The sequence below is a fragment of the Diabrotica virgifera genome, chromosome 2 (genome assembly GCF_917563875.1).
Source record: "Diabrotica virgifera virgifera chromosome 2, PGI_DIABVI_V3a".
NCBI classification, from domain to species: domain Eukaryota; kingdom Metazoa; phylum Arthropoda; class Insecta; order Coleoptera; family Chrysomelidae; genus Diabrotica; species Diabrotica virgifera.
In genome coordinates, this window is record NC_065444.1 from 67,202,190 (window position 1) to 67,218,085 (window position 15,896).

A 15,896-nucleotide genomic window follows, 5' to 3' on the forward strand; every position below is an offset into this window, starting at 1 on the left:
TGTCCTTCAGGGCCCTCGAGAGGAACCGTTTCCGAGCTTATTACAGACTCGGAATGGTCATCTTTAGAGTCCTTGGAGCAAAAGATGGAGGGGAGGATCAGAATCCTCCAAATTAACTTGCAGCACAGTAAGGTTGCTTCGGCTGCCCTTACGGCTGCAAAAAGGGAATTCGATGTGGCCCTTATTCAGGAACCCTGGGTGAACAGGGGAAATATTATGGGGTTAGGGGGAGTTGGAGGGGAACTCATATATGACAGAACCTCCGAGGTCCCTCGAACCTGCATTATTATCAAAAAGAAATTTAACATACGGCCGTTAACAAATTTTTGTTTTAGAGACTTGACGGCAGTCAAGATAAGGCCGGGGAAGGGAAGGGTGTCAAGAGCGATTACGCTCGCATCGGCGTACCTTCCATATGATGCACCTGGTTCTCCTCCAACTAAGGAAGTGGAGCAGCTGGTAAGAGACTGCAGGGGATCCAGAACCCAGCTGATCATCGGCTGTGATGCTAATGCACATCATACAACGTGGGGAAGTACGAACACGAATGTAAGAGGTGAATCTATACTCGAATTTGTCATGGAAAACGAGCTGAACATAATAAATTCAGGTAATAAATCGACTTTTGTGACTAGGGCTCGAAAGGAGGTCATAGACATAACGATAGCCACCAACTACGTTAGCAATAAAATTACAAATTGGCGTGTGTCTGATGATGCGAGTTGCTCGGATCACAGACACATACAATTTGAAGTAGGGGAAAAAAACATGTACCCTAGAAACCTATCGTAACCCTAGGAAAACTAACTGGGAGGCTTATAAAGCAGACCTGGAATATAGTTTAAAACAGACTAAGGATACGATAAGAAATACAACAGACCTCGAAATGGTTGTGGAGCAGCTGCAAGACACAATCATCTCGGCGTATAATGACAACTGTCCTTCAATCAATAAGGAATCCAAGAGGAAAGTGCCCTGGTGGAATGAGGGACTTAAAGAATTAAGAAGGAAAGTTCGTAAAAAATTCAACAACGCAATGAACAAGAATATCAGTTGGGATGATTACAGAAAGGCCCTAACTGAGTACAATAAAACTCTGAGGAAGCAGAAAAGAGAATCATGGAGAAGGTACTGTGAGGATATAGAAAGAACTCCAGAATACGCCAGACTCCATAAGATTCTCTCAAAAGGACCTCAGAGCCCGATATACACTCTCCAAACAGAAAACGGAGAGTACACAGAAACAGGGGAAGAAACTATTAGAGAACTGCTGAAAGTCCACTTCCCCGGTTCCCAAGTTACAGACTTAACTTTGGAGAACTGCCAGAAATCAGAACTAGATACCCCTCTGTGGGCATCCAAGGAGAAATGGCAGGCAGCAAAGAAAGTAGTAACTGGGGAAAAAGTAAAATGGGCATTACACTCATTCGAACCTTATAAATCGCCAGGATTAGATGGGATTTATCCAGTACTGTTGCAGAAGGGATCCGACCTTCTGGCAAATAGAATATGTACAGTGCTTCGGAGCAGTTTGGCTCTAGGATATATTCCAAAGGCATGGAGAATGATCAGAGTAACTTTTATACCAAAACCTGGAAAAACTGGACAGGATGGGGCAAAGTCTCTGAGACCAATAAGTCTTATGTCTTTTCTGCTTAAGACGCTAGAAAAACTGCTAGATAGGCATATACGGGATGGCGTATTGGAAAACAGACCGATACATAAGAACCAGTATGCATATAGAGCAGGAATGTCAACAGAGACAGCATTACATCAGCTTGTAGAAAAAGCTGAATATGCTCTCAAGCACAAAGAGGTACTATTAGCGACCTTTTTGGACATAGAAGGAGCGTTCAATAACATATCCTTAGAAACAATCTCAAGAGCATCGAGGAGAAAAGGGATCGATGAAATTTGTTGCAAGTGGATAGACCACATGCTACAACAGAGACTCGTATATACGTCCATTCTAGGGGAGAGCATTATCGCCCAGGTCTGACGAGGGTGTCCGCAGGGAGGTGTTCTGTCCCCGCTAATATGGAACCTTGTCATGGACGATTTGCTTGAGTCCCTGGAATTGAACGGCCATGAAACCCTGGGCTATGCAGACGACTTGGTAGTCCTTGTTCAGGGAAAATTCCAAAACATAGTAAGGGAACGCATGCAGCAGGCCCTTAATATTGTCACCAAATGGACTGAGGAAGAAGGGCTGAGAGTCAGTCCTTCCAAAACAGTCACAATTGCGTTCACCAGAAGAAGGAAGCTGGAGGACTTAGGGCCTCTGATCCTTAATGGTGAACAATTGGAGCTGTCTAAAGAGGTAAAGTATCTAGGGGTTATACTGGACCCAGAACTTACCTGGAACCGACAGCTTAAAAGAGTAATTAAAAGAGCGGAGGCGACATTAATGCTGACCAGACGCACACATGGAAAAACATGGGGACTCTGTCCGAAAATGGCGTACTGGACATATACAACGATAGTGAGACCCATGATAACATATGCATCCTTGGTATGGTGGACAAAGATGCAGCAAAGATAAGCAGGATACAAAGACTTGCTTGCTTGGGAATAACGGGAGCAATAAAAACAACATCGACGGCGGCACTGGAAACCCTGTTAGACCTACCCCCTCTTGATATATTTATCAAAGGGGAAGCGAGGATAGGAGCATACAGGCTGCAAGGAAAACCAAGGGATAAATACGAGAACCTTGGGCATAATCAGATTTGGAACCATGGTGGGGTAAGTATATCTGATACATACACTGACCACATGGTACCAAAATACACATTTAATAGGAACTTCGGAATAGAAATCAATGACCGAAGGGAATGGAACAGCATCAGTGGCAAAATCAGGGGAACGATCTGGTATACAGACGGATCAAAAACCGATGAAGGCACTGGAGCCGGTATTTTTAGTGAAACAGAGAATGTAGGACTCAGTTTCTCACTAGGAATATACACAACTGTGTTTCAAGCGGAAATGTACGCAATTCTGCAGTGTGTCGCAATGAACAACTTGAGGGCCTATGAAAATAGACGGATCAATATACTCACAGACAGCCAAGCATCACTGAAGGCACTAATGAGCCCGAAAGTGACGTCAAGGCTGGTATGGGAATGCCGGCAAGAACTGGAAGAACTGGCCGAAAGAAATAGTGTAACTCTATTCTGGGTGCCAGGACACACCGGGATAGACGGTAATGAGAAAGCAGATGAGCTGGCAAGGAACGGTTCATCAACTTTATATTTTGGCCCAGAACCTGCTCTAGGAGTACCTAAAACAATAATTAGGGGACAAGTCAGGGAATGGGTCAAAAACAAACACAAAGAATACTGGGGGAACGTACCTGGTCAGCGTCACGGGAGGCCCTTAATAAGGGAACCCTCAAAACGGAGAGCTGAGGAACTAATAAAATTACATAGGAGTCAGCTCCGCATAATTACAGGTCTTCTCACGGGTCACTGTGCCCTGAAAGGACACCTGAATAGAATTGGGCTGTACGAAGGGAACCTTAACTGCAGACTGTGCAATAAGGGAACTGAAACAGCATATCATGTACTGTACGAGTGTGAGGCTTTGGATCACAAAAGGCAGGCTATTTATGGACAACCAAAATTAAGTTCAGCAGAATATGCCACCCAACCCATGCTAGGGATGTACAATTTGGTACGTGGAACCAAGCTTGTGGATTGGGTGACATAAAAGGTAGGATGGTCGGCACAATAAGCCCATAAGGCTGCAGTGCCATCGGAGACATATGTCAGACGACCTCCAAAAAAAAAAAGCCTGAAAACTTAACATAAATGTTAAATAATACAATAAGCTATCTAAAGACACTGGATTATATATTAGCTATTGTAACTTTACCAAATTTACCTGTATTATGTTTTTATATCTCTAATAACCCGTGTGGTTGCAAAGTAAAATAAATATCCCCACGTACTTACTAATGACCGTCCTGTATACTTTGATAAACCAAATACTCACATTTAACACCGACTTCATCTATATTGACGAATTCAATGAAGCAGACATAACATAACTCATTTTTTTTATTTTTTGCAGATCATGAATTCTAACGTGCTTTTTGTAACGTTGGCGTTTTTCTGTGGCGTCTTTGTTTGTTCAGACGCTTGCTCCTGTATGCCCCAGCACCCGCAGGAACATTTTTGCAATTCAGATTTTGGTGAGTAAAGTCATTTATATTACGAAATGGCTCTTTTTGCTTCCTTTAACCACGGCCGCGGTTTTATTTAATCCTTAAATGTACCAGCTTGAGTTGTAAGTGAATTTGTGCGGTAATTGTAAGTAATACTTACTCTTAATAATTTTGCTGTAATGAAATATTTCGCTTTTTTAATATCCTTTTTATAGTAACGGAATATTTTGTAAACTTCAAACGTAACAGGATCTTTTATAGCATTTTTTTATTATTTTTATTATTAAATTTATTTGATTTCATTAATGTTTTGTATTTTGATAACGATTTCCGAATTGAAGTCGAAATGTCAAATAACCTTAATTTCAAACTCAAATTGTGGCGTATCCCAATAAACATAATAAATTTTTTAAAGCAAATAAATAAAATAGAATAATCAGACACAATAATATTCATCGAATCTATTGTAAGACAAGTATAGGTCCAACATCCACTCATCATCATCATCATCAGTGGCGTTACAGCTTACAGCTCTTTATGAGCCAAAGCCTTCTTCAGAACAATCCTCCATTCGCCCCTGTATCTGGCAACTCTTCTCCATGCTCTACTTCCAATGGATTTTAAATCATTTTCTAATTTGTCTTGGTACCTAAGTCTCTAAGTTGTCTTGATACCTTCGGTCAAAAATTTTTCTGACTATGGCATATGGCATCTTCCTTTCGCCTGATTACATGACCTATCCATGTAAAGCGTGCTACCTTAATGAATTTTACAACGTCAGTTTCTCCAAAACTTCTATACAACTCAAAGTTGTAACGCCTCCAATATCCACTGGTCATTATAAATGGTTGAATTTTACTGCTATATAGGGTACCTCCCGTTAAGATCAGGTAAAATTCTCTTACTCCCAGAATTCAATTTTTTTTTTCATTTTTTTACGTTGTATATGATTAAATAAATAAAATTAACACTCAGTGCAATTTTAGTCCACCACTAACCTCCTCCATCACCCTACCAATAAAAAGATATTTTTTCGTTTTTATTTATATTTTTTTCGGTTGGTAAAAATTCAAAAGCCTTGTTGAGGCTTTTACAAAACTGGTCTATTTTTAATAGACCCTTAGTAGGTTGAATACCCTACTTTTCTTTTTTAAAAAACCATTTTTTCGAAAAACGCGTAAACGTTTTTTGAGAATCCTGGTCGTCCAATTTTCTTTTATTTTGTGTACTTTTACTATATAACGTAAAAAAATGAAAAAATTAATTCAGGTTGTATCGATCTCAAAAAATACCTACAGCGAACAGCGCAATACATCGCAAAAAACCTTAAAAAATCATGAATAAACATGGTTTTTGGGGGATAATAGGTGTTTCACCCAATTTTTGAATGTCCTAAAGGACTCGGTTACTTCAAATTGTGTATAATCTATAAAAAACCTCGATTGGATCTATTTTCAAGTCTATAAAATGGAGAAAATCACACAAAAACTTTAAAAACAGTTTATCGTATGTAGTTTTGCATGTGGCGCATTTGAAGGTTGAACGTTGGGACGTTATTGGGACCACGGTGTGTACACGTGGAACGTTAGAATATTATTGGGACCACGGTTGGTTCCAATTAGTCCCAAACGTTGTTGTTCGAGTTCGGCGTATTGATTGGTATTACTTCTTTAGTCGCCTTAACTTCGTCTGAATATTTACTAAACCTGCCCATGGTGTTCAATTTGATAAGTTGTTAATCATTTATTATTGTGATTAGGTCACTGAATGTTTATTTACTTCTAAAATTTGCATAACAACTAAGGACTACTACTTGACGTGTAATTATCAAAAAAAATTTTTTGCTCTCTGATTCTGGCTTTGGTTTAGAACTAGAACCTTTAGCCACGTAATTGTATAACTTATCACTAAGTCAGGGGAGTAATGTGTAGTGTGTGTGTGTTGAGTAAGTGTCTTGTTACTTTGCAAAGAGACGCTAATTTTTTCCGAACGTCTGCGGTCCCTCGGAAACAATTAGCGTCTCTTTGCAAAGACAATGACGTCGACTTTGCAAAGTAACAAGACACTTACTTAACACACACACTACACATTACTCCCCTGACTTAGTGATAAGTTATACAATTACGTGGCTAAAGGTTCTAGTTCTAAACCAAAGCCAGAATCACAGATTTATTATCAGTAGTAATTGCCCAAGAGCTCTAAAACTATCGAATTTTTCCCGAGTGACACTTTGACAGTTTTAATTTCACGAAGCGAAGTGGAGAAATTATGTCAAAGTGTCACGAGGGCAAAAATCCAATAATAATTTTAGAGATCGAGTGCAATTTGTTGCGATTATTTCATGAATAAAACTGTTCAAAACCAAAATTTTATTGTAATTTATTTATGTAAGTAAAAATTAGTACAATTAAACACACAGTTGTTCTGAAGCTATTTTCTTGTGGTATTTTTATAATCAAGTATATTCAAATGGGAAATAAGCCACAATTTTACCTAAAAATGATTTTATTAACGTTTCGACGCCCAAGTCGGGTGTCGTTGTCAAAATACAAAATAATACTAAATAAACAAAAATGTTGTTGCTTAGTAAAAAATTCTTCTAATAATTTATTTAATCTGACTCATTTATATCGGCAATTCAGACACGTATTATACATTTTAAAGTAGACGACTTTAAAATGATATTGCCAATCTTGATGAGTTGCGTTCCTGGGACGACTTTACTAAAAGATAGTTCATTCGATTACATGAAATCAATCCCAACTCAAGAATATCCGCCACAAAAAATCATAGCATGTGATCTGTCTTTAAAAAGACAACCAAATGCAACGGTGGTACTGAAATTCTCGCGTTAGAGATTCCATAGTAAATCACGAGGGAAAACCAGGAAAAACCTCGTGATACTATCCCGACATCGTAAGTATTTGGGTTTACATTTAGTTTACTCTCAAAAAAAAAATATTAAATGTCTACTTTAAAATGTATAATACGTATCTGAATTGCCGATATAAATGAGTCAGATTAAATAAATTATTAGAATAATTTTTTACTAAGCAACAACATTTTTGTTTATTTAGTATTATTTTGTATTTTGACAACGACACCCGACTTGGGCGTCGAAACGTTAATAAAATCATTTTTAGGTAAAATTGTGGCTTATTTCCCATTTGAATATACTTGATTATAAACACACAGTTGTTATAAATATTTGACGTTGGAAGTCATGACTTTTATAATTTTTAAAACATTAATTGTCATTAATGTCACTGAATGTATTTTTTCGTAGCAACGAAGGGCATCTGACGTAATATACTTGACGACGGGATATTATCAAAAATTATCGGGTATAATATCACAAGAGAGTGAGAATAAATTGAAAATAATGCGACAGTCTTTCGAAAATTTGTTGTCTGGCAATAGACACGAGAGCCCGCAGGGCTCGAGTGGCTATTGCTCAATGACAACAAATTTGAGTAAAAATGAAGCATTATTTTCTTATTTATTCTTACTGTCGTGTGATATTCGTAAGATTATTTTTAAATACGTATATTATGGATATTTTCTTAAATGTGACAGTTGTCAAAACTAGGAAACTGGCTGCCATTAAACAGAAACAATCTACTTAAAAAAATTCTATCGGTAATTTTCTACAGTAGATAATTCTCAGTATAATTTTAATCTGATTGGACAGAATTAAACACGTGATCAAATATCTTACTATACGATTGGAAGTTAAAATCATTAAAAAATAATCAGTTCTATTTCTGTAGCTTTCTATTGGTCAGAATCTCCTATGAATGAAATAATCAACATTAATATCACAAGAGAGTGAGAATAAATTGAAAATAATGCGATAATTTTTCGAAAACTTAGAGAGCTCACGCAGGGCTCGAATGACTATTGACGAATGGCAACAAGTTTGAGGTATCCCACTTCTAGGAAAATCGTACTTTATGTAGGACATGGGATACCTACTTATAAACCTTTATAAAGCTTTATATAGGGTGCCCCAAAAGTAGTGGAACGGTCGAATATTTCGCGAACTAAACATCGAATCGAAAAACTGAAGAATACGTCTTCAATCATTTTCAAAAATCTATCCAATGACACCAAACACCAACCCTCACTACACCCCCTGGAGGTGGGGTGGGGGGTAACTTTAAAATCTCAAATGGAAACCCCTAATTTTACTTGCAGATTTGGATTCGTTACGTAAAAGTAGGCAACTGTGGATAGATGGCGCTATAATTGGGAAAAACGATTTATCCTGATACCATAGGTAAATTATAGGAACGGTCTAACATCTCGAGAAAGACACTTCCAAATGAGAAACCAAAAAACAGGTTTTTAATATTTTTCGAAAACCTATCGATAAACACCAAAAATGACCCTCCAACCCACCCCCTGGAGACGGAGTGGGGGGTAAATTTAAAATCTTAAATACCAACCCCACTTTTTATTGCAGATTCGAATTCGTCATGAAAAATTAAGCAACATTTATTCGAAATATTTTTTAAAATTGCTGATAGATGGCGCTAATAAATCGTATTTTTCCAATTAAAGAGCTATCTATCAACAATTCTAAAAAATCTTTCGAATAAATGTTGCGTAATTTTTCATGACGAATCTGAATATGTAATAAAAAGTGGGGGTTGCTATTTAAGATTTTAAAGTTACCCCCCACCCCACCTGCAGGGGGTGGGTTGGAGAGTCATGTTTAGTGTTATTCGATAGGTTTTCGAAAAGTATTAAAATCCTTCTTTTGGTTTCTCATTTGGAAGTGTATTTCTCAAGATATTATTAGACCGTTTCTATAATTTACCTATGGTATCAGGATAAATCGTTTTTCTCAATTATAGCGCCATCTATCCACAGTTCGAAAAAATGTCTTGAATAAAAGTTGCTTACTTTTACGTAACGAATCCAAATCTGCAAGCAAAACTAGGGGTTTCCATTTGAGATTTTAAAGTTACCCCCCACCCCACCTCCAGGGGGTGTAGTGGGGGTTGGTGTTTGGTGTCATTGGATAGATTTTTGAAAATGATTGAACACGTATTTTTCAAATGAACCCATTCAACACGTATTTTTCAGATTTTCGATCCGATGTTTAGTTCGCGAAATTTTCGACCGTTCCACTACTTTTGGGACACCCTGTATATTTAAATCTTAGTTTTTCATATTACACTACTTTCTTGTTCTCTGTATTTTTTTGAGCGCATCTCAATTAAGATATTAGACTGTATGTTATCTATCGACTGCAAGGGTACAAACATATAATTTATTTTTGATTAATCTTCACCTGTGAGATTTGAATAGTGCTTATAAAACTGCCAAGTATTATTACTATTATTATATGGAACAGGACTCCCAAAAAACCCAACATATTTGTTCGTTTTATTCGACTAATGGCGTGGACACGATAATAATAGCGAATGATAAAAACTCATTCATAAGTGATAGCTTTACAGACCATAATTTGATACTGTAGATCCTATCAAATATCTCCAACTGTTCCCCGAAATCATTATTTTAGTCTCTCATGAATATGCACAAAAGATTGAATGATATCAAGCGTGGTGTAAAAAATAACTCGTAAACGTATTCCAGACAGTGATTAATTCCTTGTTTATATGGGTTTATTCAATTTTAATGACGGATGAGTTTGGCATTATTGCAAGAAGTATACTGATTGTCCTGAAAAAATTCTAAAGGGGGGCATTGCAAATTTCTCAAAATATAATTTTTATCAAGCTTTTTTTTCAGTTGATATTATGTAGTCAAATTGTTTATACTTTATTAAAGTAGCTACAGGAACGTACCCGAAAAGTAATCACGTTTTTCTTGTCTTTTGTCTTTGAAATTTAAATCGTCCAGACCTCCCATGTCAGATTTCTTAGTATTTGTTTGCCAACTAAGGCACCTTATATAGTAGGGGAGGGGAGTATGCTAAATTTTCATCACTCGAGCGTTATGGGGACCTACTAGGTTGTGAACATTAGGTCCTAAAACCAAAAAAAGTTCAATTAAGTTTTCCATTTAAGTGGGGACTTTCCATTTTTTAAATTAATTTTCTATTTCCAATCGTTTTTTCCGATTATAGCGTCGTCTATCCATAATTCGAAAAAATGTCTCGAATAAAAGTTACTTGTTTTTACGCAAAAAGTCCAAATCTGCAATAAAAAATGGGGTGTCGTGTTTGGTGTCATTCCATAGATTTTTCAAAAATATTCAATACGTGTATTTGCCAGTTTTTCAATCTGATGTTCATTTCGCAAAATATCGCGGGGTTCTTGTTTAAAATTTTAAATTTACCTCTCTCAGTGGGGGTTATGTTTGGTATCATTCGGTAGATTTTTGAAAAATATTGAACACGTATTTTTTATTTTTTCGATCTGACGTTTATTTCTCGAAATATTTGCGTTTTTCTTGTTAAACTTTGTGACTCACCCATTTCCTTACGCTCCTACTCAAACCGTCAGATTTTTGAAATACACATACACTGTTCTGCATGTTGTACTTAACTTACTTATCTTAATTTGACGATTTTGAGTTTTTTTTCGGACCCCGTTAACCCTATTGTTAACAACTGTTGTTAACAATAACCCCCCTTAACCCTCTTACCCCTATTGTTAGTGCAACTCCCCTGTATTAAGTTCCAATATATTTACAGGGTATAATATTTCTCCTCATGTGATTTTCTGACGCGCTCGAGTAACTGCAAACATCCCCGCTTGGGCTCCCCTACCAATAGATTCATTTATGAGATATAGTTTCAGCGTAGAAAACTTTTTGATTCAAGTAGGACATTTTAACCTCACCCTTATGAGATCAACTCAACCTCAATCTTAACATGAGATCAATCATGTCTTCTTAGCCGTTAGCAAGGCCGGATATAAAGAATAAATTAATTCAAAAATAAGTAACCATTTTCAATTTTTAATTTGCTCTGATTGGAGTACGAAGGGAACCATTCCAGTGGCGGCTGGTGGGGTAAAATTTTGGGTAGGCCAAGCCAGCAAATTACATATACAGTGCTAGTCAAAAGTCCGTACCCCCCCTCGTATCTTTTGAACGGTTATACCTATAATAGTGAAATTTGGAGATAGGAAATAAACGGACGTAAGCTTCTTAACTAGTCATGACAGGTGACGTAATAGTGACAGATGACTTTACAGCGCCACTGTGACAGATAATTTTAAATGGGACCTTATGGCAAGTGACACCTCGTTTGAAAGGTATTGAAAATACCTATTCAGTCATACTAATATTGTTTAAGTTTAAGCTAATTTTGACGAATTAATGAAATAAATATAAAATTGTAGTTTCATTTAATTAATTCAAAATTCAAAATTCCGCCTATGATTACTTGTCAAAAAGGTTGACGTTGACGTAAAAACTACTAGAGAATCGAAAAACGTCAACTTTTTTGACAAAAAAACCATAGGCGTACATTTGAATTTTTATTAATTAAATGCGAAGCTACAATATTATATTTATTTAATTTATTCACCAAAATCAAAATCAACTAAAACACAAAAAAATTAGTATGGCTGAGTAGGTATTTTGAATACCTTTCAAACGAGGTATCACTTGCCATAAGGTCCCATTTAAAATTATCGGTCACAGTGGCTCTGTAACGTCATCTGTCACTATTACGTCACCTGTCATAACTAGTTAAGAAGCTTACGTCAGTTAATTTCCTCCATCCAAATTTCACTATTATAGGTAAAACCGTTCAAAAGATAAGAGGGGGGGTACGGACTTTTGACTAGCACTGTGTAGCTATGTATAAAATAATACATAATATGCAAATATAAATTTATTTTTATGTATAATAGTGTAGGATATTTTTTTCAACCCCCTTTATTTATTTTCTTGGCTATAGGGGTTGCATTAAGAAATTGCTTTTGTTGTTCATGCATGGGCAATAAGAACGTTCACAAAATGATATATGAAGCATTTTAATAAAGAGCATGGTGTGCGAACGATTCCAAGAAAATCACTTTCTTTATTAATTCTCCTTTTTTTTGGGGTGCTTCCGAAAAAAAAAATGGGGGTGCATTATAGAAATTTGTAAATAACACTAGTACATGGATAATCGCTGAAAGTTTTTTTACTCTACATAGCATAGGCGGTTCAGATGGTATAAAAAGGGGTTTTTTAAAATGTAACACCCCGTAATTAAAAAATGGGCAATTCCCCTTAAATGAAACCTATACCAAAAAATCAGCCACTTACTTGTGATTAATTTCCCTAGGGTTTCTTCTTAATTTTCATTACAGTTAGGGAAAAATATACTTTTTTAAAACATCTTTTTTTAAAATTTGTCAACTTTGGGGCGCCACCCCCGCTGAACGGTGGGTGACAGACATAATATGCTGTCGGGAAATAAATGGTAGGAAATATAGTCCTCTTCATTTTACTATTAAGTACATTTTTTGCAAAACGTACAGGAAGGGCTACGTTTCGCAAAAACCACAAATTACCTGCTTTAAAGGGATGAAATTGGGGTTCCGCGGCGAAATTTTTTAAGAAAAAGTTAGTCTCATAATAAGCTTCCCTTGCTATACCAGAAATAAAATAAAACCGGACTTGTGTCCATTTTGCGAGGTTCAACCTCTATTTCCCACACTATAAAAATACTTAGAAAGTAACCGTAACAGATTTACATTTAATAATTATATTTTTAAAACTAAATCAAATTATGAACTAAAATATACAAATTTTTTACATATTTTATTATTTATAGAGCAGGTTTATTCTTCTCTCTTTGCTTTGTGCAAATTTGTCAGTTACAATTCGATAATTGTTACAAGTAGCAACGAGGCACGGCGAAGTGGGCGAAGGCCAGTTTGAATCGGGCCTATACACCAGGCATAACACGACAATATAAAAATCGTTGTCCGGCAAGCTGCCTGAATACGATTCGATGCTTTCTGTGAATTTGGTAATAACAAAGTTGTCTTAACGGACGCTAATGTATTGAGTGATTTAGTACATTTAAAAGTTATTTACATGCTTTAACATAATTTTTAAATAGGTCTTTTTCTATTTTAAAGCTCTTAAAATTATTGGGTAAGCCCGGCCTATCCTACCTACCCCCAAAAGCCGCCACTGAACCATTCTCGTTGGAACTTTACCGCGCTGAGCAGATGGGACGTGAATTATAAATTGTAAAATTCCCTCATCTTCTTTAGTCTTAGCATCCGTTATGGCTTGTAAATTTTAGAAGCCTCGTAGGTATAACCAGAGAAGGTTCCCATTGTTTTCAATCTGGTGGGATATAGAGTAATATTTTTGATATTATTTTATGTGCTATCAGATTGAAAACTTAGTCTTTTAATAAATTATTAATTTTTTGGCCTTCTATAGAGAAGCGCTTTCTTCTTTTTCCCTTCAAGCGCTTTCCTCATACTATGTTCTCTATGTACTACGTATATTAAATAGTCATGTATATAGATACCGATATGGATACCTACATGTAGCATCATCCTTACCTGGCAGCTCATTCTAGGTGGAATTCATTTAAAAGTGTGCCAATTAAATGTTTAGCCATTCAATTATCTTTTCTAGCAATTGCACATCTTTCGTTATTTTTTGACATTGAAGAGCATTCAAATAACTAAACGTTAGTTTAGCGTACAGTCCATAATATTATGTATGTTGTGAGTTGGGACGAAATGATGCAAGTACAACCATTCTTAGACTAGGATCCTCCAGAATTAGCCACCATTCTGGGACATCGCCTAGGCAACATTTTCTTCTCTGTACCATGCATTCCGTGCGCAAGATGATGTTGTATCTCGTGATTAGTGAACGCAGTAGTTGCAGAACAAATGTCAGACATATGTTGAGTCAGTTGTGGTGTGGATGCCTTGTAATTCATCTATTCCAAACGGAGTCTTATTGCTCAGAGGCATAGACCAGCACAGACCAAAGAAGAATACTTTCAATAGAGTTATAAACGTCTCCGGCATTTTCTTTTTCTCCTGTAAAATTTTTTTGGCTGAAATTTTGTAGAGATCATACTGATCAAAATATCTCAATGCTACAAAACTAATAAATCAATTGATTCTGAGTTACAGGGTGTCAAAATGTCGGTTTTTAGTCCATTTGAATAATACATATTTGTATAATATACAGGGTGCTAGTAAATATGTGTAACAAACTTCAGAGGGACTGATTCTGCATGAAAAAATAATGATAGTTTGCTGTAAAAACATATGTCCGCAAATGCTTCGTTTCCGAGATATGGGCTATTGAATTTTTTCTTACAAACTGACGATTTATTTATTGCTCTAAAAGCGGTTGAGATATGCAAATGAAATTCGGTGAGTTTTAAGAGATAGATATTGAAAATTTTTTTCATACAATTAATAATTTTATGTTTTTCGTCAATAAATCCATATTTTCTTATAAGTTTAACGAACAAACCTACAAAAGTAGGCAACGATAAATTTGATAAATGTCAAATTGTTAACAGTCAAAAATTAATTTTTTAAGCTCGTAATTTTTTTGTTGTTTGGTGGAAATGGAACGCGCTACAAGGAATTTGACCCGCGATGAGTGTGTTCAAGCAGAGACAATACATAGCGAGAGACTTTGCTACCATGTCATAGGTTCCTTATAGGTATTGGTAACAATTTTTTGCTAATGCAAGATACTGCATCGCCTCACGTTGCTCGAATTGTAACCTAAAATTTACAACAGGTAAATCTACGGACTTTTGAATTAGCCACCGCATAGTCCAGATCTTAACCCAATCGAACATTTGTGGGACATAATTGGCAGAAGATTATGAGAGCCTTTGCCACCTCCTAGAACTTTACAAGAGGTAGAAACAGTAGCTCTCGAGATTTGGAATGATATTGCTCAAGACCAGATGGCAAACTTCATTTGTAATATAAAAGACAAAAGGACATAACTCTTTTATTATAGAACATAAGCGAATGAATCGAAGAACAAATTGTTAAGAAAGCCGAAGACTACGATTGAGTTTTAAATTCAACATTTTATAAATGCTAGAATATTCCACAGGGTGTTCCGAGCTTTTTGAAAAAAAAACACAGTGCGATTGGTACACCCAATTGTATAAAATGACAACTTACCTGTCTAGCAACAATATTAGAGAGTTATTGCCACCGGCAAATAAAGGATCCTTTTTTAGAGGATACTTTAATAAAGGACAAATACAGGACGGGTCTGAAAGAGTGGTATTGCAAACGCAGTTAAAGAATCTTTTATTTTGACAAATGACATGAAATATTTTTGTAAATATAAAAATAACCTATAAAATTCCATTTGTTAATAAAAATTAAAATAAGATAATTGAAAAGAGTAAAGCGTTAAATTTAATTATTTTGTCATTTAAAGATATTTAGAGAACAACATAATATATCCCATAATACTCATCGTTCAATAATATGGAACTGAAATTGAAAATACTATTTTAGGAGTTTTTAAATACTTTTGCATTATGGGTATATAAAATGGGGAATTTCTGGAGAATATATTATTAGGGAATAGTGGATATCCAGTCCTCAACTACAACTCCCTAATGACACAATTGCAGAATATTCAGACGGAAGTTGTGTTTTATAATCAATCACAAATCCCTTCAAGAATTGTTATTGAAAGGACATTTGGTATTTTGAAGATATTTCCCATTTTAACATATGTAATGAGATGCAAGTTACCTTTTGTTCAAAGAATAATATCAGCTTCGACA

General features: G+C 35.9%; 1 protein-coding gene across 1 annotated transcript in view; it reads left to right on the forward strand.

The window, feature by feature from the left end:
- The window catches only part of LOC126880053 (tissue inhibitor of metalloproteinase), a 230,098-nt gene that overhangs the window by 84,329 nt on the left and 129,873 nt on the right, over nt 1-15,896 (forward strand). Inside the window, exon 2 of the mRNA XM_050643706.1 lies at nt 4,075-4,195. Coding sequence (XP_050499663.1) covers nt 4,078-4,195 — 118 coding nt within the window. The 5' untranslated portion in view covers nt 4,075-4,077. The remainder of the gene's footprint in view (nt 1-4,074; nt 4,196-15,896) is intronic.